The following is a 25,880-nucleotide window of genomic DNA, read 5'->3' as shown; positions in this document are numbered from 1 at the left end:
GTGTGTGTGTGTGTGTGTGTGTGTGTGTGCGTGTGTGTGCGCGTGTGCGTGTGTGTGTGTCGTGTATCTGTGAGAGGGAGAGCCCTAAGGTTAGCGTTGAACTGTCTTTCTGTTTTCGGGTGGCTTCTAAGAGTTGCTACTTTGAAGAATTGATTGCACTACAGAACCCAAAACTGGGCACTGTTGAATTAAGGACTGTATTTTGGGAACAGGGAAGCTTTGCATCTTTTCCACACTTACACATGCTCTTTACGGTAGAGCTATCTGACAACCTTTGTGTAAAACCACTACTGACTTTTTGCTGTATATGCTCAATTCTCTCTTCCGTGGGCAATCCATCAACAATAACCTGTCTCCTTTTATTTTCAGTCTTTTGACTTTTTATCCTTTTTTAAAAGTAATAAATGTTACATATGCTAATCAGAACTACACTGAGCAGGAATGAACAGAGAGAAGATGAGGCATGTGAAAGTGTGGTGGGGAGACTGCAAATCCCACTATGTTTAGGTGTACATGTATACTTTAGCGAGTGCTGATGTTGGGGTGGGGGGGAAGTTTGTGCTTTTGGTCTGGATAAGGCTTTTTATTTTTGCACTAAGTATGACTGCACTGCATTGCACTACTGAAATGTATTTACATGTGGTGGGATTGGAGAGGTTTGCAGGGGCCAATTGAGGAAGGAGGATAGAGACAGGGACAGAACACAGGTTCTACCCTCAATCTGCCGAGGTTAAAAGATAACTCTGAGGCTATCTATACTCTAAGCAACTAGTCTGACACTGGAACAGCTGTGTTGGATTCCTCCTGTCCTTCTGTACTGCAAGTAACAGGTAGCACTGTGGTGGAGTCTGGAGAGGCATACCTACGTTCCAAAGGTGTTTTCAGTCTTTCTTTCAGCAGTTTTTTAGGTGGCCTGAAGCAGATCTAACAGAAAAGTTCAGTGTAGAAGCTAGATCTCTCCTGTTGGCTTTGGTCAGAAGCCACTAGTTTCTACTTCAGATTCCAGTGTCATAGGAGCACTGCCAAACAGAAGACCCTAGCCGAGACCTGATGGTGGTGTTTGTATCTCTTCAGAATAAGTGTGATCTCTCAGCCATGGTGCAGGCTTGCCAAAGGGGAAGGTCATTGAAAAAGCATTTCTTACCAAGGCTGTTAAGGGAACAGTGCAATAAATGAGTTCTGAACACGTATTCTAAGAAGTCCTGGTTGAGCCTTTTGGGAGGGATGTGTGAGCAAGGGATGGATTGGAACCTGGCCCCATTTGGAATATTTCTGCTTTAGGAAAAGATCTGCAGAGGTGTTTCTGAGCACCACTGTGGGATTGCAGAAGTGATTGGTGCTCTGAGATTCTTCAGATTCTGACTTCTTTCCCCAAGTAAATAGACAAAATTATAGTGGGTTCCTTGGGCTGGAACCAAAACACATCATGATGTTGGATGGCCCCTACTTTGATTTTAAATTAATCAAATTACATGAAAGTTCCAAGTATTGCATCAACTTTGAGCTATATGGAGAGGAGTGAATACCTGAGCATGTCTGCTTGAGTTTGACAGTGCAGGAATTTCCAACTGGCACAAGAAGTCCAGGCCTCAGAGGCAGAAGTTGGAGGTAGGCACTCAACTCCGTTGAGAGTTGACAGAAACTGAGTGCTCAGGTATCCCTTGGCACACTGAAGACCTTCCCTCAGACAGCACCAACAAAACAAAACAAATAAAGCAGCTTCAATTGAATTTTTACCTTTGCCAGCACCCAGGGATGCATCAGGTCTTACATCTAGAGAGCACACCACATGGAGTGGCACAATGCAAAGCCTGGTGGTCCTGCTCAGTCAGTCTGCTGGGCTGCCTCACTTGAGAGAAAGAGGAAGGACTAGAGGAGAAAGCAAGCCTGCCTGGGGAAGAAGGGAGTTTGATTTGAAGGAAGCATCTCTCCAAGTAGCCCCCAAAATTCAACTCGTTGTCTATAATCTGCTCTTGCTGGGAAAGATTAAAAGGAAAGAATTAGGGATGTCTCCTGATGTGGTAATTAAGTGAACTGCTAAATAACTCTTCCCTCTGGGACAGGTCAGGCTGGTTGTTCTTTAAGCCTCTTCTTGTTGAGCTGGCTGCAGAAATCAATTAGAGAAAGATGCGGAGTAATCATTTTCAAGTCGTGAGGTGATGGGCCTTTTAGGAAAGAGCAGTGACTTCGGGTGCCATCATAAAGCCAGTCATAGCAAAGAACATTTTTCTGGGGACAGATTTCCCTGCCAAGAACAGTAATGGCCACAAGGTTGGGGGCCAAGAAGATCCCAAGTCTGTTTGCTGAGTTACTTCAGGCCATGCCCTGATGCACCGATTATCTGTGTTGTCATTATCAAAGAAGCCCCAGACTACTCCAGAGCAAAGTGAAGCTGAGCTGAGGTTGACTGATCCTACTGTGTCCTGAGTGCCTTTCCCGCAATGGTAAAATAAAAAACTCCTTTCTCTTGAGCTCTCTTGGCTGATTGCTGCAGTCTCCTCTGCAGTCTGACTGGATGTCAGGCATCTTCAGATGAGAAGGTAGAACGCTGTGCGCCCATCACGCTGTGATAAGATGAGACGTTTGCACTAGTTTCTAACAAGTACTGCGACTGGGAGAACTGGGCTCTGTGCCACGCTCAAAAACTGGTCTTGAATTCAGCCAAAACGTAGTTCTGGCCAAATCAGTTTCAGCTGATGTGTGGCTAGGCCATGTAAACGAGGACCAAGCTATTTCTACATCCCCTTTCGAAAACATTCAAACCTACATTCTTACTTAATCAGCCAGGTTGCATCCTGAGTTTAAACCTAGTTGTGCTTTTTAAACAATTTTAAAATAGACTGTTCCCCATTTACAAGGTCAGCCATGTGACCTTTGAAACCAGTTTAACTACAACTTAAGTACAGCACCCACTCAGTTTTTCTGCATGGTACCAAAGCCCTCTGTAGATAGTGTTTGACTGAGAAACCAAGGATAACTTGAGGTTTGTTGTTAAGAAGCCAAAACAAGTGTCACTGACTAAAGATGCTACATAATTTAATACCTATATTTTTTCCTCTCAAGATGGAAAGAGACACTAATTTCCATGATCCCTCTCCACTGTTATCCTACTTCATCATTGCCTCTTTTTTCCCACATGCAAATGACATTGTCCATTGGGTTGGCTCCAAAACAGAACTATATCTTTCTGTTTAGTCCTCTGCTAGTTTACAGAATACTATTGATGAAGGAGTTGGCTACAGTCTAGAATTGTATGGTTCAGCTATGGTGCAATAAGATGCTGATGATTTTTGCACTGTTATGGCTCTGTGAGCAGTAAATTGACACCTTAACTGTGAAGAGGGGTGGGGAAAATGAAACAAACTCTCAAGAAGTTTCAAAGAATCAGGAAATATTACAAAACCACAGTCACAGCTCTGTAACTAATACGTTTCTGATCATTCTACACCCTGTTAAGGCTGTTTTCAAAGCAATGGCTAGATCAGGTATTCCCATCCTTGCTAAAATGAGAGGGAACATGCCAATAGGGTGTTCTTGTATGTTTCCCTAAACTAGTCTCATTGAACTGACTGCCCTTTTCTTTAAGAAGGTTGAGAAATCTCAGATATTCACATTGTCTAGTGAAGTCTTAGTTCAGATCCTGAACTCTCCCTTCATAGCCAGCCAGTATCTCATGTGACAGTCCAAGTTGTACACTGGCTGGTGGGTTTTAACATCTACCAAGAAGACTAAAACATAATCTTGGGCCAAACCATGTGTCCTGTTTCTTCCTTGCAATTTTCCATCAAAGCAGCAGTGTGGCTAGTGGGGAGTATATGACAGGTCAGGTTTTGGTCTAGATGACAGAAGTGCCCATGCTGAGTTTTGATTCAATTTCTGTAGTCCTCAAGGACTGCATCAAATTCCAGAGGCCAGACTTAGTGTGCTGGGAGTTTACGTAAGCCAACAGCCTCTATTGGTTGCCAGTCCGAATGGTTTTTTGCTCAGTATACTTTGTTGCCCTTCTATGCGCTTAAAGTGTGGAAAACTGAGTGTGACCACTCTGTTGTCTGTCTGCTCTTCTGCGCAGTGAATGTGGTACCAACTTACTCTCAAGATAAGTTTGGCTTTTATTTTGTCTTTGTTATTAACATGTAATTCTACTGTAGACCAAAAAAATTTGAAAAAAATAAATAGTTTCAAAACAAAAGACCAGTGAGTGAAAGGTGAAAATTGGAAAGGAAAGGTGAGAGAAAAGCAGTGATTAACCATGTTAAGTCAGAAATCTAAGAATAGCCTTACCTATTTCTTAACCAATGCTTACCAGTCATCCAGTAGTGGGGTGAGATAGCTTTCTCAGCTCATTCTTATTTGTATCTGAATTATATAATTTTTTTGTTTTTGTTATTGCAGTTGCACATCATGTCTATTACAAATGCCTGATTTTTATTGTATTGTACTTTTATTGGTCTGGGTTTTTTTCATTTTGAAAGATGGAAACAGAATTTGTTTCCTTTTTGTTTTGAATGTTTGAGAAAAAAATGCACTGGAAGTAAAATCAAATACACTTCACTGTTTTAAAAGAAAATGGATACCTTCCCCCCCCCCCCAAAAAAAAAAAAAAAAACAAAACATGCTAAGAATAATCTCCCTTTTTGCCCTTTAACATCCCCTAAAAACTCCCTTAGGTGCAGAATCTGAAAACAACAAGGGAAAAAGGAGCCTTCATTGGTCCCAGCTCTGCAAGTAGGAGTATTTAGTACAGGAACTTTTCAGAGCTGGGCCTCTGCATAACAAACAGTAACAGCAGGACCACATGGGCCAGGTTCATCCTGGGTGCAAGCATATGTAACTGCTGTGAAATCAAACAAGTTGCAAAAGAGATGAATTTGGCCATATGGTTTCAATGACAGCAAACTTCCCCTTGGCACTGGAGTCCCCACAGCCGTGGTTTGTCAATGTCAGGATGGTTGGTTATTTGGCTAAATCTACTGTTTGTGTAATAGCTAGTAGAGGTTGCTCGGAGTAGGCAAAACCCACTCCCCATTGACTAAATTGATTCTGAATGCACCTTTTATGCAGTGGTTTGCCTACGAGCTTTCAGATGTAATCCACCCCCAGGTAAGCATCAATATGATCAGACCCTGGTCATGATATCCTGCCATTGCAGGAGAAAGGACCTGACTTTCAAATATGGTAAAACATGTCAATATGTAACTCGCAGGATTCATAAATGTCCCCCAATCCTTGGCACTTTCCAGGCATATGGGAATGTCCTCTCTGTCTTTCAAAATGGCTAACAAGTTATTTTGCAAGCAAAATAAGTACAACTGCAGCCCACTGTTCAAGTCTGTCGACCCATCGGTCTTTTTTCCCCCAAATCTTCCAGCTCTCAGCAATGTGCTATTACCATGGCTCCTAGCCTATGTAAGTACAATGGAACCAATATTCCTGGTGAAATAAAAGCAAAGACCATACATTTTAAAAGGCAGATGGTTTCCCCTCATGCCATTGTCTTTGGTTACCCACATCAGCTTATGGTTTTTCCTAGCCTGCTGGCTTGCTGCCATTGTTAAAATGTTTGCTTTTTTGTTTAGTTCTGTTTTCTAAGGAGGGTATGGACGATGGGGAGGATAAGAAGTCTGTTGTTTGTAACTTCACAGTCCTTATAGTTGGTTTGTATCTTCCATGTTTTATGCAAAAACAGATCTTTTAAATCAATAATTGTGCCCTAGGTTGAAAGTTAAATGTTCAGGAAAGGAAAAATAATTGTTGGGATTTTTCTACTTTTTTGTAGAATGGTTTTTTGGATTTTTTTTCTTTTTGGAAAGGAAGGGTACATATTTTTGTTGTGTAGTATTTTCTATTTTTGAATGCATTTTCTTGGTACAAGACTGTTTTGTGGATTTTTTTTCTTTTTGGTGAAGACATTATTTAAAAAAAAAGAAAAGAAAGAAAAAACTAATTGAAAAGTTTGCCCTTATGGATATGCTGCAGTTTTGAGGTTTAAAAAAAAAATCATGGAGCGTGTTAAAGTTGGGGGATTGTATTGTTGGGGTTTTTTGTAATTGTTACAAGAAGAAGTTTGTAGCCACTGCTGTTTATTATGTTTCAGATGAGTAAGTAAAGGGATTGTTCTTGTTTTATTCTTTTTTTCTTAAAAAAAAATTATTTATAAAATGTCACAAACACTGGACTGTGAGTTTGTGTGGAAGAATTTTACCACCCTGTGTCTTCATAGAGCTGTTGGTGACCCTATTTTCCCTTCCTCTGCCTTATGAATTGCCAAATGAGGTGAATTTGGGGGCAGGTGGGTGACAAAACACAGTCTTACTCATCAGGGGGGAGAGGCAAAAACAAGTCTATCTTCAACACAGAGATTGAGGGGGGGTGCGAAACAGAGGCAAGATGGTATTTGGAACCCATTGCGTGTGAACAGCCAGCTTTGCTCCTCTTCCTATAGCCCACCAGTGAGCAGGTGAGGGGCTCACAATCCCGTAGTGAGTAGTTTCCTGGATGAAGGAGGTTGGAATGCGATGGGCTGAGTGCCTGAAAACGGCGGTGTTCATAATGAACTCTGTAAATGACACCCATGTTTTCAGCAAACAGCCCCTTAGCCCTCTAACACCAGGGCCAAACTTGCCATCTGTGTCCAGTCGACCTGCCTGAGATTTTCTGGCTCTGGAGTTTTGTTTCCAGTTACACCAAACTAGGGCTCTAGCCATCTAGGCCCTCTTCTTTGGGATTTCTGTCCTCCTTCCAGAGGGGAGACAGCAGGGGATGATAGTGCTCACTGGTTAGCTATTAAGGGGGAAGAGGTAAAGCCTATAGTTTGCCAAATAGCTTCTACCTGTTTCCAATTCTGAAGAAGAGTAAAGCTGTGATCTTAAAAGTTCGTACAGTCAGACGGGAGGGAACAGGAACACACCAACAGCCACACCACAATAAACTGGAGATACGTAACTGGGCTACATTCTAGGCCAACCAAAATCTTTTCCTTTCTGGACAATAACACAGCCAAATCCTGGGACTGTCAAGCAGACAGAAAGCTGAACAGTGGCCTTCATTTTCCCTGCCTTTCCTTTTATTCTCCCTCTTTCTTTCCCCTGAGAATTTTCAGGGGGCATCTGCTCCAAGGAGCACTTTTCACCCTCCACGTAAACTGCCCTTGCTTTCAAAATGTGGGGTTCTGTCAGGACTGAGTAAAATCATGTGCCTTCTTTTTCCCCTTTTGTAATTAAACCCACCTTCTCCCCCAGCATACACAGATGAGAGACAGGAGGCTGTAAAAAAATGCTATTTGTTTACTGAGGTCCAGCTAAACCAGGAGGGGGGAGGGGGATACTTTTATTAACTTTTTTTCTCTTTACTCACCTATACATGTCTTCCCTTTGAGACAGTTCTCCCTCCCCTCCCACTCATGCATCCGTTTTCCCCACAATCTTAGTGGGCAAAGGATGGTTTTAGTTCATGCTACCATCCTAGCCAGCTAAAACATTTAAACTCTTTGTCTGAGTTCATGCTACTTGCCGTTACATTGACAAGACAACCCAGTTTGTGGCCTTATCTGAATGACTTTGAACCACTAAAAATGGCAACCCCATTTTCTGCCCAAAGTTTCTGTCATTTTTATAATCACTCAGTCTTTACCAGCTGAGGACCCTCTTTTCTCAGCCCATCCCAAGGATGATGATTGCAATGGTGGTGGAGGTGGTAGCCAAGAGATCAAATTTTAGACTTTCTGCTCTCATGTTTCCCTTGCTATAAATCAGTCTAGCCCTGCTCTTCACTTGCTTTTCTTGCATGCTTTTCACTGACTACTCTGCTTTATAAGTGGACCCAAGTATTTGTGAAGAGTTAAAAAGACTCAGTGGGTTGCTCAAGAAAAATAGCCCATTTGGATATCAGCTCATTCTCAGAGTTTTAGAGGTGGAAGGACATAACAAGCTGCCACAGCAAAAAATGGATATTCCTACTAGGGAAACAAATCCCAGGCCATCAGTGTGAAAGAGGTCAAGTAAAGTGGCTCTCTGATAGAATCAAAACTGATCTCCAGTCACACAACTGCTACTGTTCAGAGGATCACTGTCAGCAACCCCCGAGTGTCACCTACCTTTCCCTTCCACATTTATCTTATTGCACAGTGAATGTCCTCTATAATATGTGGGAGGTGGGGTTCTTTTATGAAGCAATGCCACAGCCCTACAATAACAAATAAGTTTGCACCTGGAGTGTGAATTTGACAAGGAAGGCAAAGGAAGGAATTAAGGCAGATTATAATTCCAAATTTTTCAAACTGTTATTCTCAGCAGCAGTGGCAGGCGACACAAAGGTTGATTTTCTAGCATTATAACAAATTTGTCAACAATGTCCTCAATTGTTTTTAGAAAAGCAACAAATAAAAAGAGTCGCCAACCTTGGACAAGGACTTGAATTTGCCACATTAAAAGTTAGGCTCTGTAGAATGGGGGAGGGGGATGATGTAGGGAGCTCAGAATTTATTTCCAACATGCTTGCATATGTGTGTGTGTGTGTGTGTGTTTTATATATAAAAAAAGTGTGGTCCTTTAGGTTATTGGTGCTGATGGGGTTAAAACCCTTTTCCAAGGCCTGGATTTGAAAAAGTTTAAGTACAGAAGGATAAACAAGTATCACATGCAATATTTCAAAGTCGAGGAGGAGAGTATGGTGGGAAGTGGGCTGGGGGGCTTGGGAGTATATTTGGGGGTAGGGTTTGGGGTTTTGTTTGTTTGGGGGATATATTTTTTGCAACTTTTGTAAAATTGTAATTTATATAGTGCCTTATTCCTAATAGATGCTGGCACTCAAAAGTCTCACACACACACAAATGCAGCCTAAAAATAACACAAAATGAAGGGAGAGTCAAAAGCATGCACTCTTGAAACACACAGGAAGGGTGGAAGTCATGAAAAGCTGTGTTGGGAATAATAGGATTGCTTTAAAGTATGAAATGCTCCAAACTTGACCGATCTCCCTTCAGCCTCCTTCCCTCCCTGCCAATGGTGCTGCTCTACAGGCAGGAGTCTGATTTGTCCAAGAATTATTGCCTATTCAGAGGCCTGTCACTGCCCCATTTGCTGTTGGCATTGTCAAGTCCAAGGGGTTGAAGACTAGTCAGACTTTTCCACTGCTACAGTGTTTTCCATGGGGTATGTGAATGCCAGTTATTTTGCTTTAAATGCACTTTAAAAAAATGAAGCTCCAGACTGTTTCAAATATACAGAGGGAAGATATTGCACGTGTGTCTGAACCCAGTTCACTTTATCTCCAGTTAAAATATGTGCTCTGTGTGGTGTGCATGTATACAAGAGTGTATACATACACATGCACGTGCATAAACCTGAAGTATAGGCAAATTAACTTTTTTCCCTAAGATCACAAAACCACAAACACAGAAGCAGCAGCAGAGGAATTATGGTTGGGCTCTTGAAATAGAACACACACACACAACTAAATGAATAAATAAAAGCAACTACTTGTAAGTGATTATGGTCCTTTCTGTATATTCAATAAGTACAGTAGGAATGGGTTGTAACCAGAATAAAAAGGAACGGTGCTAAGTGAATGGGCAAAAAACTCCCTCAGTCCACTGATGCAGTTCAAGTTCTACAGTAATTCTCATGTTGGGTTGGTTTGTTGTTTTTTTTTTAATTAAAAAATATCTGCACACTTAGATAATTCACCCACAAAAACAAATAAGCAAACAAATAAACAAACCTGCCCTGAAATGCCCTTCTTTATGGAAAATGTCAGAAATCTCAAAACTCTTGGCCTTGCTCTCAGTCACCACATGCAAAATCAGTATGTTTTTTTTAAATGTCTGAAACTAAAAAAAAAGAAAAGAAAAAAAAACACAAACTTTTTGAAGCACCTTAACGTGGCTTCCCATTCCAGGAGTGGTAGCCACCTTTTTTTCTTTGAGCACCTTACCAATGTGTTATGCTATCTGCTGTCTTTTATTTTTTGTTACTTGTTGGCTGAGTGTCCAGCTGTTAACACGTACACAAGTGTGCAGGGGCAAAGGTATAGTTATGTGCGTGCCCAGTGCATTCCACATATACACAGGCCTTTATCTGAAATGCTAACATGCGCACCTGGGCACGCGCATGCACATCCCGCCCTACTATAATAGCTTTGTGTGTGTGTGGAGCTCCATCTATGTGATTCCCATTCCTCACCACATTGGTTTGAACCAAGAGGGGTATTTCTTAATGTGTCTCAACCCTTTTGGGTTGAAAAATAATAGTAAAAAATGGCTGAGGGAGGGAACAACATTTGCTTAGTAGGGACAAAGAAATTCACAACAATCATTCAGAGCCGAGTGAATGGGAAACTTCTCGGACCTAAATCCCACAGTTTTTATGCAGGCAAAAACAAAAAAAAAAATTATGCCACATTGATTTCTGTGGCAGTTTTGCCAGAATAGAGACTTGTGGATTTGGTGTCAAATGGGTAGAGAGACCCTTATCAGTGTGTGTTCCTATATCTGTTTTTATACACACACGCACGCATCCACACACATCCCTATCCAGATATCTCTCTCAGAGACATGGTTTGTGAAGATATGAAGAGCAGGTCAAAAGTTTTGAGGGGTTATTGAGTTCCTTTTTTTCTCTCATTATACTCTGTAAATGGTATGTCAGTTATTAAACAAGCAAACAGAAAATTGTTTAAAAAAAAAAACCTTGCATACGCCTTTTCTATCAAGTGCTTTAAAATATAGAATAAATACACACATCCTGCCAGTTTTTTCTTACAGTGAGAGTATCCTTACCTGCCATTTAATATTAGCCTCGTATTTTTCTCACGTATATTTACCTGTGACTTGTATTTGTTATTTAAAACAGGAAAAAAAAATTAAAAAAAAAAAGAAAATTAACTGTAGCGCTTCATTATACTATATTATTATTATTATTATTATTATTATTGTGACATTTTGGAATACTGTGAAGTTTTATCTCTTGCATATACTTTATACGGAAGTATTACGCCTTAAAAAATACGGAAATAAATTTTACAAGGTTTCTGTTTTGTGTGGAAGAGTAATTGATGTTGCTAAGAATGATGTTTGTTTTTTGTTTTTTTTTAATGTTACCAGCACTTTTTTTGTAAGTTTCACTTTCTGAGGTATTGTACAAGTTCACACTGTTTGTGAAGTTTGAATATGAAGGAATAATTAAAAAAAAGTAAAAAGAACTTGGCCAGCGTGTCTGTGGCTTTCTTTTCCTCCTAGATGATGGTAAGTAATTCCCAGAAAGGGAATTTGCCCCACCACACCCCCACCTCTTTCTGCTACATGTCAGGATTTGCTTTTTAAGCATCCATCAGAGGCATTGGGAGTCAGCTGCAGCCAAGGCTGGGGACTTTGACTAGGGTGCACCAGTACTGCTGCTGGGACTTAAACTGAGAGATTCCTGGACAGACAGTCTTGCCCAGGGTCAGACCAGTCACCATATTTGGGGTCAGGCACAACCTTTTACAGAAGCAGGATGTTAGCTGCTGTGGTCCCCCTTCTTTACCTGTGGCAGATTAGAGTATTAGGTCTTGTGTTTTGTCAGGGTTGATGGTAGTTTTACAAAAAGGTTAGATTTGTACAGGATGGTTTGGATAGGGTTGATCCTGCCTCAGGCAGGGGTTAGACTAGAGGTCCTATGGAAATCCCTTCCAGCCCCACTTCTTACCATTCTGAAGGGATGGTGAGGCCGGTTCAGGAATAAATGGTGCAGAACAGCACTGATTTCAGTAGAGTTCTCCATGCTGCAAGATCGGTCTAGAAACTTACCATTGTGGTGACTGCATGGTGACACAGCAACATCTGACTCCAGGGGGGTAGCGAGAGGGTTAGGCTCGCACAAGCCTGGTGTTGCTAAGGAAATGAGATCCAGATTCAAGGATCCCTCTAACCCTTGAGGGATTCAGGGAGAACTCAAGGGTTTCAGCTTGTATCTCTCCAACTGCCTAGCATGGTCCTCAAACCACTAGACCACAGCTGAGATATTATTCAGTTCCTCCCTCTTTACTCCTTTTGAAGCTGGGCCCCTCGGCAGCCAAGAGAAGGAGATGTGCAGGGCTATGAGGAAAAAAGCAATCTATAGGATGTGTTGCTCAGTGAGATGAGAGCCATCTGGAAGAAAGTAGGCCCTATGTTAAAATTTACATCAAGGGTCGGCAAAACGCAGCCCACAGGCTGGATCTGGCCCACAAACAGATTTGATGTGGCCATGGGTGAACGGCCACCAATTCATTGAATCTAGCCCATGAGTGACCAGTGGTTCCAGTCACCACGTGGTGCCAGGCAGGCAGGCAGGTGGGACTGCTTCAGCCCAGCAGCAGCACCCCTTGATGCGGCAGCATCAGCTGTGGACCCAAGCAGGGCTTCTGTTGCAGTGGGTGGGCAGTGGTGTCACCTGTGGATGCTACCAGCAGGTTCAGGAGCCCCAGTGGAGAACTTGCCAGTGGTGTCCAGCAGCTGACAATATCACCCTCCCAGTGCAGCGGAAGCTCCCACCTGGAGCCCCAGCCTGAAACCTGCCACCAGCATCAGTCATGGACCCAGGCAGAAGCATCTGCCATGCCAGGCAGGAGGCAGGGACAGCTGTGGACACTGCTGGCAGGGTCCGTGTCAGGTCTTCAGAACCTACTGGCTGTGCCCACAGCTGACACCACCACCCACTGGCAGCAGTGGAAGTCCTCATCTGGGTCCACAGCTAAATGTCAGGGCTCCTGGCAAACTACAGCTCCAGCCAGGTTGTGAAGGGAAGGGGAGATAGAAGAGATGAAATGAAATAAGACGAGACAGATGAAGAGGAGGAAAACAGGCATAGAGAAAGAGATGGATGTGGCCTTTGATGGGTCCCCAAAACTCAATAAGTGACCCTCCAGCTGAAATAATTGCCCACCCCTGGTAGAGCCTTCTACCCACAACAGTGCAGTGGGGCACAAATTTCCCCACTGCACTGGTCTCCATTCAGTGACTTAAAATGGAAGATGCAATGATTCAGCTTCAAAAGGAGGGCTGGAGAATAGACCAAATAATACTTGACCTATGGCCTAGTGTTTAGAGCACTGCTCTAAGAAATGCAGGGTCAAACCACTTTGGAGGAGAGGGTCAATAACCTAGGTCTTCTACTTGGGCAAATACTCTAACCACTTGGATATTATGCTAAAAAATAGGAGACCTTTCTCCTCATTTTTTGCTAACCCCAATTTCAGAACTTAAGCTCAAGTACATACACATGGAGCTGCAAACCTGCCCAGCCAGCTTGCATGGCTCATACTCTTACTGTATGTATGAGGAGTTGGATTGTACACCATACGTAAGTACCAAAAATATCAGTTACACAGCTGGGCAATTGATTTGGGTGCATAAAGTGAGATAGAAATCTGCCCCAAGAGGCCTGGCTTATTGTGTCAAGCAGAACCCACTAGTATTTGGGTAACATGACTCACATTAGGCACAAGACACTGTAGCTACTGATCTGAATTTGAAATGTAAATCAACATGATTCTGCAGACACTAGAGGAAAGTATAGAATGGAAAAAGGGAACCACCATAAGGTTACTGTTTATAGCAAGGAAGAGTCATCTTAAAAAGGAGACAAGTTTTTGGTCAACATAATACTATATAACTCTATTACAAGAACAGCCTATAATGATCCTTGGGTGCAGCACTCTCACTTCCTGCCACAGCTCTGCCAGTGCCTTTTGCTCCTGGCTTCCTGCTGAACCTTCCCTGGAACCCATATTGTTAGTGCGAAGGCATCCTAACTTGCAATACCTTTTATTGTTCTATGTTCCCAACCCTCTCCCCACCATACAGGTCTGTCGTTATGGCTCAGTCCTGAGTTGTAATCTCTTGGCTTGATAGTTTGCACACACCAACTCTCAGGATAAGGCGAAAGTGAACAGAGAGTGAATCTCATGGTCAAGTTTGACTTTAAGACAGAAACAGCTGCTACAAGTTAAAATAGTGATAAGCATGACTGCCAGACATTAGGGGACTACTGGAAGGCTGAGCAGGAGCTGAAAGCAGAAGCCCTGCCATCACTTAACTCCCCCTTTTCTGAACATTTTTGCTTTTTCTTTAACAGCCTAAGTCCAGTCTGCTACCACTTAACAACAAAACTGGCCTCCAGCATCACTGCCAGAGCCATCTCAGAGGGTACCCAGGCCTGCACTGAGCTAAGAGTCCAATACGAATATGAGGAAGAAAGATATCCCTATCTATACATCCACCTATCACAGGTAGCACCCCATTATCCTTAGGACTTTTGCCCTGGAAGGATTAGAAAGTCCTTGGAAAAAAATATTTCTTATTTTTTCATTCAGGTTTTGTCAGTGACATTCTCCTCCAATAGGATGTATGTGGGTTGTCCCCACAGTCCTAGCAAAGCAGCCTCATTGGTAGAAGAGGAGCTCTTGCCCCAGCACACAGAAATGTCTTGGGGAGTCATTATCATACCAACTATGAGACTTTCCTCTGTCAATCGCAAGCACATCCAGGAAGTGTTTTCCTCAAAATAACGTAAATTCAACAAGCTGTTCTCCATTGATAGTGCACTGGTCCAGTGATTTGTCCCAGTTGTTCTCACCCTGAGAACTGTCATCTACTGACTAGACACTGTGGGGGTCAAAAGCTCTTACCCATTCTTCCTCAGGCTCCAAGTTCCCAAGTTTCAAAAAAACAAGTGGCACAATACCCCACAGCCTTTTCACACTTGATCCTACCAAGGGCAAATGGGATCAGACTGTTAGGTTCTGGAGACTAATGTCCTCTATCCCTCAGGTAAGTCCAAGCAGCATCCCAGCACCATTCCCATAGACGTTCTTCCGCTAGTGTGACTCAGCCCTGCCCAAAGACCCCATATCCTGGGGTGAGAAGAGAATTTAAGATATGTGACTCAATCACAATGTGGCCTTTCAGCTGAGCCATTTTTTCCCTTAGTTGTAATGATCTGTTCTTTTTAGAAACTGGTCTGACACCCTCATGGAGTCCAGTCAGTAACAGCTTCTGGTCACAAGCAGCCTGGGGTGGATTTTGAAGAAGGTAAAAGGTCCATTTCTAGTCCACCTAGTCCCACCTCAGAACTTACTATCTATCAATAGCTCACTGTACATCCTGCAACATTCACACCCATCCTCCCCGCCCCTCTTCCTCTCTCCAAAACAGTTTTATAGGCCTTGAGAGAAGGAAAAATAGACATTGAGGTCAGGTGTAGGAAAGCAGCATCTCTCTAAAGCCAAACACTTGTCCTCTCCCCATTAGTGTATTTGTACCACAGCACTCGTGCTGCTGCTCTTGTGGCTTTTGTATTGAAGGACGTTGAAATATTCATGGCCACCATCAGAATCTTCCTGAGTACGCATGCTGCTGGTGGAGGCCACCACCTCCTGTGCCATGCTGGCTCTGATGGGGCCCTGTGAGTGGTTATCATGCCGGCTGCTTTTCAAGAAGGCTTTGTGCATAATTCGGGGAGGCATGTGGATCTTTGGTTTTTCCTACAAAACAAAGAAAAGCCACTTAAGTTCTTCTCCCAATCATTTTAAAGAAGATCTAATGGCCATGCCCGAAGAAATGTTTGCCAACTGCTGCTCAGACTGTGCCGATCAGAGGACTTCAGGCTCTGGAACTGGCAAGCTGGCTGCTCTCATCCTCAGGCGAGTCTTGCATGCAGGTCCAAACCCCCATGGAGTCTGGGCAGGATTCATATATGGGGTTGTAACCATTACTGCACCTTTTTTTCCCCAGGGGAGAGTTGAGGAAGCATTGTGTTGGAGGAGTAAGGAGAAGAATGGGAGTGGAGAGGCCCTCAGATGTTCCCTCATACTAGGTGTGGTGGAGGACCCCTAAGAAGAAACCTCTCCCTTAGCTGGTGAGGAGGAGATCTGTTAGACCTGCCCTCCACTCCACTGGGAAAAAAAGACTCACTGAAGGAAAGCTGATCCCTCCTAACCAGTAGCAAAGATATTGCAGGCCCCATAAAATGAGGCCTTACACTTAGGGGATGAGGGAAACTGATACACTCTCACACCTAGACAAGAGAGACTGGTATTAGCTAGTGGCATGTGCGGAGACCCCGAGACAGCCTCACACAGGAGCAGGGCAAGGAAGAATGGCTAAGACATTCTCAATTCAGTGGAGTGTGAAACATACTCTTAGCAAGGGGCTGGAAGGAAAGGGGAGCATGAGACATACACCCATACTCAGCCAGCTCTGAGAAGCTTCCCTCCCACTCAGCCCTGGTGGGAACCTGAATCACCCTTGGCAAGGGGATGTATGATGTGCTTTTACATTGAGCTATGGGACTGGGAGCAGGATCCAGGGTACTCTACACACAGGCAGGAGGTGGGTAACACAAGCAGTTCTCTCACACTCAACCCCAGCGCACCTAGGTGGTCATCAGTGTCCATATGCTTAGCTGAGAAGGATCGTGGCCCATAGCAATATCCACATACTCAGCTGTATGCCAATTTACCAGGACTCTGAGATGACTAGTTGCCTACGCTGTGGAGATTTTTCAGCATAGGACTTAAATGCAGCTAGTCAGGAAAGCACCCAAGGCTATGGGGGAAAAGGTTGGGTTAGAGGTCACCACATTCACAAGAGCAATAAGTAATGCTCATTGATTGCTGAATTTAGGAAAAATGGGTCTCAAAAAATTCTGTATTACTCATCAAGGATACCCTGTATCAGTGTTTAACCCCACTCTATGCGACTAAAAGTTCAATAAGTATTAAAAACAGAGGTGAGGGATCAAAGGGGCTCTAGGGCCCTTAGTCAGATTCAGTACCTTCCTCTTGAGGATCCACACTATGAAACATGTTATGAGGAAAACTCCCACTATCAGCCAGATGATTACGTACGGAAGGATATTCCCAAGGGCAGTCTCCTTTGGTGAGGCTGAAATTAGGCAAACATGCATTAAAGAGAGTTGTTTATGAGACACATAGTCCCCCCACCTACTACACACAGAAGTAACACCGTTAAATATAAGGAATTGCCCTATGTTTTATTCCTCCAATGGATTTCATCTTAAACTATCAAGTCCTCAGCACCTCAGGTTCTCCCTTTAGTTTTGAGATAATAAGAGATGAACATAAATACATTTAATAATCCACACATATAATAATCTAAGTTAGACTGCATCAAGCCAAGGCTAGTACATTAAGAAGTTGAATGGCCATGTAAGCAGAGCTGCTCAGTGAGAAGGGGTACTTCTGCTAAATGCTGTACCTACCAGAAAGTCTTAAACCAGTAGAGGCAACTGGTGCACACCTACACACATGTTAAATATATACAACTTCTGGCATGATCGCCTGAAAAATATGTTATCTTCAAGGAAAGAAAGATGGTATTTTCAATGGTGCTAACTCTTCAGTTATAGATGAATAGTAAAATTCTTTCAAACAGCCTTAAAAAGAGATGTAGGGGCCACCGTGCAATGTGGCACCATGCTGATTCTCCCAGCTTAGCCTTGTGCATTAGAGGTTAATATAAGCACTCTACAGATTTCAAGTCAGGAGCTAGAGCCCACATAACTTATAGCTTCCTACTAGAGCTGCCTTTGCGCTGTGTAGACCTACTCTAAGGCCTGAGTACATAGAGTACCTCAGTATCTTTGTGGACCTGAACCTAAGTCACCTGTGAATATTAGACCTATCCTCCATAAATCTGAATTATGAGGGCTTTCATGGACTCACCTGTCATTTCCAGAGACACTCTGCCTTCATATAGCCCATCAGGGAAGGTGTGAAACTTACAGCAGTAATCCCCTGTATCATTGACTCCCAGTAAGTGAACAATGATCCCATATTCTGCTGCCAGTGATATCTTGTCCATGAAAGCTGGCTGGACACGGCCTGTGTCTTTGTTTAGGTAAACTGCAAGCTGGACCTGGTTGCATTGGTCCCAGGTTACCAGTGACACAGTGATGTTGGTCATGGACAGGTGACACTGCAAGGTGACATTGCTGTTTTCAGATGCCGAAATATTCCCAGCTATTAGGATATTCTCAGCTGTGCCTTTGGGAAAAAAAGCAAACCAGAATTACTGTCAGGATAGGATTGCAGTCTAGGCTCCTTTCCAAGACCTGTGAGAAGGAAAGTTGGTTCTGCTTAACCGCAGTCCGTGTACTCACAGGAAAGAATCAAAAATCCATCAGAAAAGAAATATAACTTGGGGTGGGGGGAGGGAAGTGACTCTTTTACATGAAGTAATGATGGGCATAGGAGAGCAGGGATGAGATTTGTGTGAATTTAGGAATAGAAGCCCAGGACTGAGTGCTAACAAGAGACTGGATGCTCTTCTATGGCTTCATAACCACTTGCTACAAGCAAAGCTCCCTGGAAATTTTAGAGACACGTACTCGTATTAAAATCCATACTGAAATTATCCTGCCTTCTTTGCTATAGAAATTTGAAGAAACCAAATTATTTGGATGGTCACATCCTGCAGGTATAGCCTAGATGTATATACTACATTTGGGCATACTGAAACACATCTTGTTTGCTTGCATCCCATTTACAAAGCAATCCAGATCACTCTGTCAGTCTCTTGCCCTTCACATTAATTACTGCTCCCCCAGTCTCTTGGCCATCTGCATGCTTTGTCAGTAATTTTTACTTAGGTTCTCTTCCATACCATTACTAAAAACATAAGGCTGAAAAGCAATACTTAAAATACGTATCTGCTTGAAGACAATTCCCCATTTCCTATTATTTACATTTTGTGATCCATCAGCTACCCAGGTTTTAATCCATTTAATTCATGGCCATGCTGATTTTCTAGAATTCTAATTTCTCAACCAACATATCACTTGGTCCTATGCCAAATGCCTTGGGCGAGTCTATTTTATCAATATGATTACCATGAGCCACCCAAACAATTCCATCAAAAATATCAAGTTAATTTGAAAAGATCTGTTTTCCAATAGCTGGAGTGGGATGTCATTAATTCCATCAATAGCTGGGATACAGCCAGCCCCATGGCTGTATTCTTTTAATGCAATTCCTATAACGAGTAAAGCTAAAATTAAAAAAGAAAAAGAAAGCAACTGAAGGACAAAAGAAAAGCGACCCAACACCAAGAAAATAGTACATTTCTTTCTGCCCAATTCCAGCTGCACAGAGTGCTCAGTTCACTTGTGCAAGTTTACACAGCAAATGATTGGCAGCTCTAGGGCTAGGACACAGATGTCCTGACTCGTAGGTCCTTGCTCTCACTTGCATGGAGCCATACTGCTAGGACAGTACCTGAAACAGGCAGGATGAAGATTCTGACCGTGTACATGAGCATCTGCCCCAGGAAAAGAAGGCAACCCATGCTGGCTGTGAGGTACAGCTGGCTCTGTCACTTGCTCACAAATCAGGCACAGCTGCAGAAATGCAACTGCTGAAGAAGAGCACTTGAGGTAGGGAGTGGAGCTGAAGAGGGGAGAGTGCCTTCAGGGGGGAAGAGGAACTCAGACTACGCAACGCAAACCACAGGCTGCGGAGAAAAGGCTTCAGAGAAGGTAACGCAAAACACCCAACAGTGGCTACACTTGAAATGCACAGTAGGAGGTGATTCAAAATACCCATCTGTGAGCAGAAGTACCTTATTGAGGCTTCCTGTCCTTGTGTGTTTGTAAGGTGTACAAGGGAATTTTGTTATGATGACAGAAAAAAAATCTCCTTTTTCTGTTAATTAGATTCAGAAGATCAAAATGAAGTTCCAGAAACACCACCCTAGAACCAATTCAGACCAACAAAATCTCCTTCTTAAAAGGGATCAGTGAGTTGCATTAAGCATTTAATGCTAACATAAGTCTTTCTGTTACTACTGTGGCCAGTCATCCTTGTCCCAGAAAGGCTTGTCATGGGTAAAAGACAGGCTAGCTACTACCCTACCCTTCCAAAGTTTCAGGAGGATGACGCCTGTCTTGCAGCTGGTTTACTGAAGGAGAATGCAATTCACAATGCAGTTCTCCCATCCGCATACTCGGAGAAATAATCATGGATCTGGAGGCTCAAAGTTATTGGAAGCCACCCCACACCTTTCCCTGCTTGAGGTCACACAGATTAGAAGGAATGCAATGCTTCTACATGCATTCTAATATCATAGCTAAATATAGGTATTCAATGTGGCTTTGTATTAACAAATTAATAATCTATCTTAAAAACTACAGAATAGCAGGAAAGATGGTGGTTGCTCTCTAAAATAATCATAGTGCACTGGTGCCCTGCACAGATTGGCCTCGGTTGTGAATTTACTTGAATTTCCAATTTAGCAACAGTGGTGAAAAAGACAGTTTCCCCTGGAGACCACGTGCCAGGGAAAGAGTCAAAGGAGACCAGGCTGATTTTTAAGAAATAAGGAAAATAATCTACAGACCTAATTTCCAAATTGGTAGGAGGTTTTAGTACAAGGAAGACTCATAATTCCAAGAGATGGTTAGGAGTTTATCACTACCTACTCCCTAGATTTCCACAGAGCATCAAGGCAGTGCTAGCATCATTAGTACACAAAGGCTGAAATATATGGCATTTCAAGGAAGCTGATGTAAAAACCTTTGCTGTTCAAGTATGTGATGTCTGTTAGCAGTTCCTGTTTTACAGAAAGAGAGGATACAAGTAAGACCACATAACATGAGACAGGTAGTTCTTGATCTGCCCTTTCTCCAGTCCTCCTTGAAAAAAGCAGTGGCTGTATTGATATGTTGTTCTGTGCTAAAAGATATGAGGTGAGGATGACAAAAGTAGAATGAAAACCATGGGCTTCGCTTGAAGATTCTGCCAGTCTTCTCTCATTGTGTAGCTTTTCGTTTTCAGAGACTAGGGGGCCCAGGAAGTCAATGAACCATAACAGAAAAAGGAGAAAGAAAGTGTGAGGTTTTATAGCCATTTCTCATCGCCAGCTCCAGAAGAACACTCATAAAATGCACTTATCAAATCAGAGGTGAGCTAGGAAATAAGGGAGAATTTAAGTTGGTGCAACTTAGACTTTAGTAAAGCTGTGGAGGATTAAGCAGTGTTGAAGTTAGAATGTGCTGTGAGCAGTTGCACATTAAGGGGTAATACCATTTCTTGACTGCACAGCTTTGACTTGCTGCTATGGGCTGTGAGCAAAGGCCTGGCTAGGAGCCAGGACACGTGGGCTCTGTTACTGCTTTGGGTGGAGGGGGCTGCGAGTGCTGCATCTTGGGATGGTGGAGGACTTCAAATGGTTTGTTTTATCTCTGTGCAGCAGACTGGTTACCCTAATATTAGCTAGGTAGCACGGTCCAGAGTTAACCCTCACCTGCAGTGGCATAACTTTGAGATTCTCAGAGAGCACTTCATATGAGTTAACAAGTTTTAATGTGTGGATAGTCTCATTTTAAGTGCCCTTAGTATACTCTAAGTGTCATGTGTAACTTCATCCTAGCTTACGCTCCCATAAACTTGATGAACCAGCCTTACACCTTCCTTTTTCCCTTCTTTTTTCCTTATAGAGTTCCTAAAAAACGTACTTTCATTTAAAATGTCCTGAATTCATCAAAGAACTGAGTCAGCTACTGGCTTATATCCCCTAGAGGGAAGCTGAATTCTGACTCTGGAGGGAGTAAACCAGGAATAAGTACCAAGACCACCAGGTCAAAGGTACAGCAAAAGATGTGGTCTGCCTCCTCTTAACAGTGCTTCTGGATGCTTGGAGCAGGCTGGGGTTGCTTTGGCCCAGCTCAACATGCTGTGAAGGGGTTGCCTGAGGTATGTAAGTGTTCCAGTGTAGGGCTAGCCGGCAGGCAGTCCCTGCACTGAAGTACCCTTGCACGCATCTACATGAAACACTTTACTCAAATTTACAGCTAATTAGTGCATAGTAAGTGTCACTGTCTACAAGTGCAGATGCTTATTGCGCAGTAATTTGCTCTAATTATGAGTACATTTGCTACCTGCAAATGCAAGACCTAACAAGTGTCACTGTCTACAAATGCAGATGCTTATTGCGCAGTAATTTGCTACCTGCTCCTTCAAAACTAGCCTGAGTATCACCACAGGACACTGCAGTCTGCAGAGTAGCTCCCCACCTCAGTGTCATAACCACAACCCATCACTGAGTATATTGCCAAAGCATTCACACCAATCTCTTGATGTGAGCAAAATATTTTTTGTGTTTCAAAGGGAAGTGCAGACAAGTACTGCTGACCACATAAGAAATGTTTCCACAGCATTCAAAATTCTCTTACGAGTCCTATGTGCACATCTGGACACTTTTTCGTCATGGTGCTGCTAAGCTTCATGTGCTTGTTTACTGCAGACACCAAGCATGACTTAGCTGTGGTTTTCCGGGGTGGCAAGGAGCTGGGCATATTAGCTGCAAGCAAGCCAGGCCTGGCAACAACACCTATTGTTGCAATTGCACAGATTTCTGGTTGCTATCACAGCCACATAGAGACTCTGGCAAACTGGCCACAAATTAAGTCCCTCTGTTGATTCAGTGTGCCAAGTCATGGTATGGAGAGACTATGAGGCAATTCCTGTTGGGGAACTAGGGTTCAGAATGGGTAGAAGGGGCTAGCTGCATACATCTTCCTGATTCTCAAGCCAGATCCAAGCAAACTCCAGGCCCAAGGCTGGTAATGTGCCCCAAAGGCTGACAGCTGAGAATAGATGAAACACCACAGCCAGCCGGCCCTGCCTCCTCAGGCTCTTGGCCCTTCACGCTCCGATAACTCTCAGAAGCCTGACCAAGCAAAGCCTAGAGAAATGTGTGCTGGAGACAGAAGTGGTTGAAAACTGTCACACCACTTTTCCACTTTGTGTTAAATGCAAGAAGTTTTTTATGCTGTTGCTCAACTACGTCTGTGAGAATCACCATTATGCTTCCACTGGTGATGACAGCTTGTTCAGAACGCAGGCGCTGCAGCAGCACGACTGTTTATGGTGTTGACAAGTTATGACTGCTCATGCAATGGTAATTTCCAGTGGCAGACAGAAGGGAAGACTGACCATAAGATCCTGACTTTTGAACCATGAAGAAGGCAGGGGAAATTTACACCTTATAGACTAACCAGGGTAGATATAAATATAAATATAGATAGCACAAGTTTTTGTGAGCTGAAGTTCACTTCATCAGATGCTGTGAAAGGATGGGCAGAAAGCCGAGTATAAGAAGGAGAGAGAAATTAGAATGCAAAAGACAATGAAGTGGGGGGGAGAGATGCAGGGAGAGGGAAGAGGGGGACAGTGCTGAGAGAGACAAGCAAACAAGCAGTAAACCCAGAGGAATAAAGGAGTCACCAAAGCTAACCCAAGTAATGGGGTAAGAATCCATAGCTCCTGTATAAACCATACTTAACACAATCCAGCCTGTGGATGATTTCTTGTTCTCCAATTTCCTGTTCAAATCAGTTTTTAAAAGTTTGCTGTCTGAAAACAGCTACCCATGTGGCTTGTGTCTGTCTCTTCCTGCAGCTGTTGTCAGAGCAGTGTTCTGTCACATAGAGATTTCCCGGTCTGTCCATCAAAGACAGCAGAGGGGCACTGTAAGTGGGTGGTGGCATATATAGAATTATAGAAAACTAGGGTGGGAAGGGACCTCAGGAAGTCACCTAGTCTAACCTCCTGCTCAAAGTTGAACCATCCCCAACTAGACTATCCCAGCCAGGGCTTTGTTAAGCCAGGCCTTAAAAACCTCCAAGGAAGGAGATTCCACCACTTCTTTAGGTAACTTGTTCCAGTGCTTTATTATTCTCCTAGTGAGAAAGTTTTTCCTAATATCCAACCTAAACTTCCCTTGCTGGAACTTGAGACTGTTGCTCCTTGTTCTGTCATCTGTCACCACTGCGAACAGTCCAGCTCCATCCTCTTTGTAGCCATCCTTCATGTAGTTAAAGGCTACTATCAAATCCCCCCTCGGTCTTCTCTTCCCCAGACTAAATAAGCCCATTTCCCTCAACCTCTCCTCATAAGTCCCTCCTCTTCATTGTGTTCACATAGTGTTTGGCACAACAGAGAGGATCTCAAGTAAGGCTTCAAGTGCTATTGTGATATAAATCATACATACTACAACGCATTTCCCTACCCTCTGTTATGACAAGGGCTGTCACCCCCTGGGATCTGTATCATTCCCTCCCTCCCTCCATGTGTTTACAAATAAACAGCCACTTCAACTTTTCCTATTTTTAATTTTCTTTCTTGTTAACTATGTTCCTGTGCCCTTTAAACAATCATTAAAGGGAGCACCCTGCATACTAACTAGATTTTTCTACTAAATATGATCGGACCTATCATTTTACTTCAACAGCTTTTATTAGTCTCCAGACATTTCGTGGTCTTTACATGCATGACAAGATGATGGTTCAAATCTACAGATTCAAGCTCTATTTATTTTGCCTGCACTTGGCTTTGCATTAACAATTTATTGAGCTACTACTGCATTTTACTCAAATCTAAGTCAATTCCAAAGATAAGATGACCGTCCCCCCTCCAATAATTAGACTCTATATGTGGAAAATGTATAAATTTATTATAATTTTCCAGGTATAGAATCTAATTATTGGAGGTTTGTGTTGAATTTGTCCCCTTTCCACTGTTACAGCAGGGAAAATAGATCTTGGGTCAGATAGCCCCTCTTGCCCTCTGCCTCCCCCAACTTCTTCCTCTTGCAGTCCCTTCCCCCCACCTCTGTACTGTCAGACTCTGTTCTCCCTGAGCACATGAAAGTAAGTAAACATACCTGTAGTCATTTACATATAAGAACATTACTACAGGTACCCGTAGGCTTAATTCATCCACTATTGATGCATGTTACCTTTTTTGAAATTGCTGCAAGTTTTAGTAAAAGTACTCAACAAATATGCTTTTAAGCAACAACTTTTGTACCTACTTTTATATATATACTTTGTTCTCCAGGTCAAATTAGCCAAATCAGTTCCAAATCGCATTGATTGAGCAGAACTTAATTGTTCCAAAAAAGTCTATTGATTGAGCAGGCAGAACACAATTGTTCTAAACACCAGGGTGGGGCTACAACTGGTGAGCATCCCAGACCTCTCACCCTGGGACTTCAGATACTCCCAAATCCATTGGCAGACATCCTACATACAGGTATCCAAACCCCAGAGGTCTTGGGGTTCAGATGCCCCCAGATACTATAGGTAAGCATCCTCCAATCCTGGGCTTTTTAGTCTGGAACTTCAGGTACTCCCTACATTCGATCTTAGCCCACAAGAGTGCAAACAGTGTAAGATATTGGTCCAAATGCAACAGGCTCATTGGCATAGGTCCCAGCAGAGTCAACAGCAATTAAAGCAATGGTGATCCCAAGGCTCAGCACTGCTCAGTATGTGAGTGTACTGCAGCCAGAGCTGACCCGAGTAGGGTGCAGGGCCCAAGGCAAATCAGCCCACGCGGGGCCCCACCCCTGCTCCAATCCAGACCCCCGACCTGAAGAAGCGTGGTGGCATCAGCAGTGGGTGGGGAGGGCAGGGCCTGGTGCAGTCACCCTGATTCACGCCCCCCTAGGGACTGCCCTGACTCCAGTTACCCCTCCACAAATGATCCATGTGCTAATTATCCTTATCTTGTATTAGAGTAAATATAGTAAATAGTTATTTTTAAGGCTGCACATGCACAAGGGTAAGTCCATAGCATGTTCACCTTATTTTCCACCCAAAGTGGTCTTTAGAACAAGCACTGAGGACCCTAGGAGTGACTTTCCATTCCAATCCCTCTTCATCATTTTAGTCACACCGCTTCCCTCCATTTATAAGTGGTACTGCAGGAGAATATTCGATTACCTTTTTAACCTAGCACTTGGTTTACTGGGTTTTATTCCTTTGGACAGAATCCACAGGTCTGTACCCAGGGGACATCATCAGTTTGTTGTATAATTAGGGTATAAATTACTATTTGTAAGA

At 43.1% G+C, this 25,880-nt stretch overlaps 1 protein-coding gene across 1 annotated transcript; it reads right to left on the bottom strand.

Annotated features, from left to right (window-relative positions):
- Positions 1–15,261: 15,261 nt before the first annotated feature.
- TIGIT (T-cell immunoreceptor with Ig and ITIM domains) lies at positions 15,262–19,976 on the bottom strand. The gene is made up of 5 exons (XM_019526664.1): positions 19,888–19,976; positions 18,623–18,645; positions 17,701–18,021; positions 16,791–16,900; positions 15,262–15,498 (listed from the first exon to the last, which is right to left on the bottom strand). The coding sequence occupies exons 1-5, from the start codon at positions 19,974–19,976 to the stop codon at positions 15,262–15,264; spliced, it is 780 nt and encodes a 259-aa protein (XP_019382209.1).
- Positions 19,977–25,880: the final 5,904 nt, after the last annotated feature.

The sequence above is a fragment of the Gavialis gangeticus genome, unplaced genomic scaffold (assembly GCF_001723915.1).
Source record: "Gavialis gangeticus isolate Ggan-Ray unplaced genomic scaffold, GavGan_comp1, whole genome shotgun sequence".
Classification (NCBI taxonomy): domain Eukaryota; kingdom Metazoa; phylum Chordata; order Crocodylia; family Gavialidae; genus Gavialis; species Gavialis gangeticus.
The sequence above is the reverse complement of the archived record's forward strand: the minus strand, read 5'-3'. Positions and strand labels throughout refer to the sequence as shown.